A 5,703-nucleotide genomic window follows, 5' to 3' on the forward strand; every position below is an offset into this window, starting at 1 on the left:
ACACATGATTAGAGGTGCACACAAGAAAAAATAAGCATGATGGCATCGATGAATTTAAAAGCTAATCTCATAAATAAAAATTATTTGCAACTCATATCCTCTCAGTTGAAAATTCATTTTCAATGTTAACTCTGTATCGATGTGGGCTTCAAAACAATCTTCTCCAATAAAACAATTGTCGGTGACCGTAAACAATCTTTTGATTGCATCCTTCTTATGTTGTTGCAATAGCTAGTAATCGTCGTGTTTCTTCCTTTCTTCTAATCATAACTTAGTACATGTCCTATTAGCAGTAGGTGGTAGCAAACTATTTGTGGCACATGGATGATGCACTTTTTTCTGTTTCGTATCCTCGTGATAGCGCAATATGGGTTTGTATGGGAAATATGGTATCGTCTTTCAACAAAAGAAAAGAAAAATAATAATTGTTCTACATACGGTATACATGTACAACTTTCATAGCTTTTGTAGCTACAAGAACTCTTCCACCACCCGATAAGGTCTATTTGTCCCGCACTTCTTTTGATTTGGCCCACAAGAAAATGTAGATCCCAACAATCACCATTGTTGTACCGAGTAGGCTACACATTCAGAGGAAAAAGAACAATTTAATTCATTTTTCTCTCACAATATCAGCTATAGAGATCTATCCTCTTATTGGGATTAGAAAGACAAAAGTGAGAGAAAAAGGAAACAAACATATATACCTTCCTACTGTAATTTCATCGCCTATGAAGATGGAGTCTAACAAAGTTGTAAACACTAGAGATAATGGGTTGAACATGGGAGGGTATGTTGGGCCTCGCTTGGCCACGACCCATGAGTTCAGGCTATATCTCCCTGCTGTTGCAAGTGCACCCTACACCACATGGTTCCATGTTAATTTTTGAGTGAATAATTTCCATCCAGGGTTTTAAAATACCAAATGGTTTAATTTAATCCCTAATGTGATAATTTAAAATAATTTTCAAGTTGTGTAAATTCAAATGTGTCTCAATTTATAATCATTTTATGGATGTTTGGAAGGTCTACTCACTCACCGAGTATATAATGGTCACAAGATTCAGATCCCATCCTAGCTTCCATGTGTTCTTGTCTCTTCTCAATAGTATTCCAACTAGTGATGTCTGAAATCCTCCAACCAAGCATGTTGTCATGGACGACCAGTATTTGTATGGGTACACCTTGAGAACCTTTGACTGCAACAACATGTTGCAATTATATTAAGCTTCGGTTTCTACTAATAGATATAATACATTAAAAAAACATCATAATTATGGATCTGTGGCACGACCTAATCCCTCATCGAAGTTCTCCTTCCATGCAACAAGGTCATCATCAACTCTTTCATGACATCCAAGGAAATACATTGCTAGGCACACACATGGGAAAAATATGAAACCGCTAGGTGCACATAGGAAACAACAAGATGATGCTAGAAACAAAGTAAAAGCTTATTGTGAGAATAAGAAATGATTTGCATCTCAAACCTTCTCGTCGATTCAATTTTGTTTTTCACCGTTAGCGTCGTACCAATGAGGGCTACAAAACTAGATCCCATTTGTGGATGTTTCAATTTAGAAGTTTTTTAGACGTGTCAATGCACTGGTTACTATCTTGTTGTGTAGCATGTCGGTGAAAAATGCGGACCACGGTGATTGCTAGGTCATAAAACTTCTCACCAGACTTCATAGTAAATGCATCCTCATTATGATAACTACATCACCACTATGATGGAAAGGTTTTCAGAGCATAGTGGCAATTGGTTATCATCACACCAGATAGTATGTAATTCTAACTGATGTGGTTAGTTTATCACCATTACTATGGTACTTTTTTACAACGTTGCGGTAAATGCAACACCGCTATTGGGGTAGCTTTGAGGGACATGTCCTTGCTATAGTGACTTAATGCTTACATGTCTACACAGTGACAAATACTTGATGGTTGACCAATGATGAAGCTATGTGTAGACTATGATGTCAGCGACATCCTAGAAATTTGCTTAGTATTCTTAAGTTTATATCTTTACATGAGATTTTGACATCATAGGCTTAAATTGGTAGTACCGCCACTAGTTGGTGCACCTAGAACCAAATTCAACAAGGATACTGAAAGGTGGTAACTTTGGTACTAATAGGATACTAACTCCGCAAATTACTCGATGGTAACTTTTAAGGCAAAAAAATCGCTGCAACATACTCATATGGGATCTAGTTCTCGTCAGTGAAGTTGACATTATAGACAATATTGATGACATCTTCTTTTTCTCTTCATGCATGCATGCAAGTAGCTCTTTCACATACTCTAGTCGTGAGTACCCCACATAAGACTAGCGAGGATGAATAATGTAATGAACTTGAGAAGAAGAAAAGTGAAATACCAACAACATGGCAGTCACCTGAATCAGGTACCAGCAAGCAAATGTGAAGCTGCTGCCTACCAAGAATATTGTCCCTCGTAAGTGATTGCCTGCAACCTCAGCCACATGACGTTCCTTGTGGTGGTTCACAAAGATAGGATCCCACAGGTGCAACGTCTTGCCCTTGTAAAGGCTAAGCAACATCGTGCCTCCCACAGAGAGTAGAACACCTACGATCTTTAGCAATCCAGCTATGCTCCAGATTTGCAGCGCCTCCATTCTAATATGTTCATGCATACCACATAAGTGTGTTGAAAATAAGATATAAGAGAAGTTATTGATCAGTAGTTGGAACACTTAAATCTATTTTGGACTTGACTTTGCATTTTTTTTTTGTGGGTGATCAAGATGTCTCTTTTAGGCCCAATACATCAAATATGGAGTTTATTGTGAATCCCTGAATAATATAAGAAATTTGTTACCTGAAGACGAGCGAGAGAACGAAGGTGAACAGTGGGATCATATTTACAAAGATGACGGCATAAGATGGGGTTGTATCACTGAGGCCATAGTAGAGTAGACTCATTGGCACCGCGTACCTGCATACAACATACCATGACGTGTGGTCACTTGAATTAGTTCATGTGATCAAATAGTTTGTTCACACGTTTGGCCCTCTAATAGTCTAATCAACTATCATAGTGTCAAAAACGTATTATAGGACGGAGGGAGTATATGTTAGATTGAAAATGGTTAGCTAGTTTTCTCTCTGCTTTGTTGCGTGGGTACTTTTCTCTCTGCAGCTAAGCACTAATATATGGGACGCAGAGAGCACTAATATTTGACTCGGAGAACCCATCAATTTTTTTTTTGACCTGGGGAAGAAATTCGTACCCTGTTACTTACTCCCTCCGTCCAAAAAAGCTTGTCCCTTAAATGGATGTATCTAGCACCAAGTTTGTGCTAGATACATTCATTTGAAAGACAAGTTTGGGACAAGCTTTTTCGAATGAAGAGAGTATCAGTAATCACTATAACATTGACATGGCAGCCCGCTTTAACTTGTGATGAGTTCATTTGTTGGTCAAGCATCTAACCTAAGGATCATCATGGGATCTTTTTTAACCCAGGAGGTATCACACCTTTTTGTGCATTAAAAAACAATGGTTTTAACAGTTCCAGAGGGAATGTACGCATGTGATGAACGTACCCGATGAATGCATTGAGGAAGATCCATCCTGTGGCATGCCAACCCATCTCCCTCCACTTGTCCCTACCAAGAACCGAAATGAAATCCACGATCGAGGGGTGGTGAGAACTCCTTCCTTTGGTTGGATGAAGGTTTGGGCACACAGCCAGCGTACAGTATACCTTTCGGAGATGAGCGCGAAGGGGAGGATGAATGCGGCGCCGAGGAAGCTGCGGTAGGCGAGGAGCGCGAAGATGAACATGCCGGCGCCGATGGACACCTTGGACAGCAGGAGCATCCCCGTGATGAACAGCTGCACCAGCACCATCGACGCCGGCGTCCTCCAGTCCCGCGGCCCCGCGTCCACGGCCATCGATCGTTGCAGCCGGTTGTCAGCTCTTGCTCGATCGCCAGGCAGAGGGCATGCACAACTTGGAAGAATCGAAGCAGATGCTGCAGATCCGTGTGCTCGTGGTTAGGGACTGCAGGACAGAGGAGGGAAGTGAATTTGGCCCTGCACGCATGACGCATCGTACGTGTCGTGTGTTACGACAAGCTCACGACATGTATGCATGCATGGGTCATGCACGCCTGGCCGGCCGCTATATCCGCCGAAACAAGGGCATATTTTGGCTCCAACGGCCTCCCAAAATCGCTCCGCAAAAATTTAGAATCGGCAAACGAACCTACCCTGGTCGGCAAATCACGCGACCTCCTCGTCGCTCGCGTCGATCGACGTAACGGCCGGCCGAGCTCTTCCCTCCGCGGTGGCGGGGTGGAGTGGACGGCTGCGGTGGCGACGGAGATGATGAGGAAGCGGACGCTGTGGAGGTGGCTGCACGCGCCACTGGCGGCTCGTCTTGTGTAGCTGAGTGGAGCGGTAATCGAGAGAGGGCGAGTGGACAAGGTGGTAGATCGATGTGTCAAGCATGATCCATGGGCTGGCCACTATCTCGTCTCAACTATTTTACACAACTTTGTGTCGTTGTCCCGGGCTTTTTAAGCCTTTTTTAGGAAACATACAATTGGATGGTTGTGGTAAGAAATGCTAACGATCAGATAAAAATGGAAAGCAATCCCTAAAAAAAGGATAAAAATGGAAAGCAGAATGAGATTCCGACTATCTTTTGTCTTCCACCGGAACACGGCCGTATTGGCCATCGTCATAGCCGACGCACGCCACATGTTTGCTGAAATGCTAATCTACATGACCGATGAATAATCTCACGGTTGTTCTTTGTTGTCTAGAACGCATAGTCTAGCTTCTAGGTAACCATAGTATAACCCGAGCACTCAACCAAATGAGTCCCAATCTACTAAAGAAAAGGTTTTGAAAAGGCTCTCTGATTGGATTGAAAAATACGCTTCTTCTGGGGTGAAGGAAGACTTAATAAAGTCAGTTATTCAGGCTCTATCTGTGTATGCAATGGGTATCTTTAAGTTTCCGGCTTCCCTTTGTGAGGAGTTATCCTGGATTATCAGGAACTTTTGGTGGGAAGATGAGGAAGATAGAAGGAAAACTCATTGGTTAGCATGGGAGGGCTTTGTTTTTAGATCTTTTTTCGAGATTTATTAGGGTTTGTGTCCACTCAGGAAGGCGAGACGGCGGCGACTCCCTGAAGATGGAATAAATGTCTCCCCGCCTAGTCCCCGTTCCGGTGATGCATCTAGCATCGTCGGTGGGCATGTGGAGGTGTGTCTCCTGTGGATCTGTCTCTCTTGGATTTGCTCGGATCTGTTCGTCGTTCGTCTTTGTTCGTGTGTCTTCAGGTTGGATCCTTTTTATCTACACTCTCATCGGCGGCGGTTGCTGTTCTGGTGCGTTGGTTCTACGGGGCTTTAGTACGACGACTTCCCAACTATCAACTACAACAAGGTTTGCCTGGCTCCGGCGAGGGAGGGGCGATGACATCGGCGCGCCTTCGGCTCGCTTCAGTGCTTGTAGTCGTCGCTAGGTGGTCTACAGATCTGGATGTAATTTTTATTATTTCTAGTGTTCGTTGTACTACCATGATTGAAGATGAATAGATCGGAAGTTTATCCCGCAAAAAAAGCATGGGACAAATTAACTAGGTCTAAAGGAAAGGGAGGTATGGGATTTCGGGATCTGAGATCTTTTAACCAAGCCCTCTTAGTTAAACAAGCATGGTGG

General features: G+C 43.0%; 1 protein-coding gene across 2 annotated transcripts; it reads right to left on the reverse strand.

The window, feature by feature from the left end:
* Positions 1–413: 413 nt before the first annotated feature.
* LOC123125942 (WAT1-related protein At5g64700) lies at positions 414–4,456 on the reverse strand. 2 transcript variants are annotated; one of them, XM_044546379.1, is made up of 8 exons: positions 4,242–4,456; positions 3,734–4,004; positions 3,573–3,635; positions 2,845–2,961; positions 2,402–2,642; positions 1,041–1,199; positions 708–859; positions 414–581 (listed from the first exon to the last, which is right to left on the reverse strand). In XM_044546379.1, the coding sequence occupies exons 2-8, from the start codon at positions 3,922–3,924 to the stop codon at positions 503–505; spliced, it is 1,002 nt and encodes a 333-aa protein (XP_044402314.1). In that variant the 5' UTR covers positions 3,925–4,004; positions 4,242–4,456; the 3' UTR covers positions 414–502. The 2 variants fall into 2 exon arrangements, with proteins under 2 accessions (XP_044402314.1, XP_044402315.1); XM_044546380.1 differs by lacking the exon at positions 4,242–4,456 and having other exon boundaries at positions 3,734–4,023.
* Between the last annotated feature and the right edge of the window lie 1,247 nt (positions 4,457–5,703).

The sequence above is a fragment of the Triticum aestivum genome, chromosome 5D (assembly GCF_018294505.1).
Source record: "Triticum aestivum cultivar Chinese Spring chromosome 5D, IWGSC CS RefSeq v2.1, whole genome shotgun sequence".
Lineage (NCBI taxonomy): Eukaryota > Viridiplantae > Streptophyta > Magnoliopsida > Poales > Poaceae > Triticum > Triticum aestivum.

Bases quoted from the DNA above. Each gene is read 5' to 3' on its own strand.
- LOC123125942 (XM_044546379.1), bottom strand. From the start codon at position 3,924: ATGGCCGTGGACGCGGGGCCGCGGGACTGGAGGACGCCGGCGTCGATG. The intron at 1,200-2,401 runs GTGACTGCCATG...ATGTTGTTGCAG, and splicing joins CTTGCTGGTACCTGATTCAG to TCAAAGGTTCTCAAGGTGTA. The intron at 582-707 runs GTATATATGTTT...CTGAATGTGTAG, and splicing joins GATGAAATTACAGTAGGAAG to CCTACTCGGTACAACAATGG.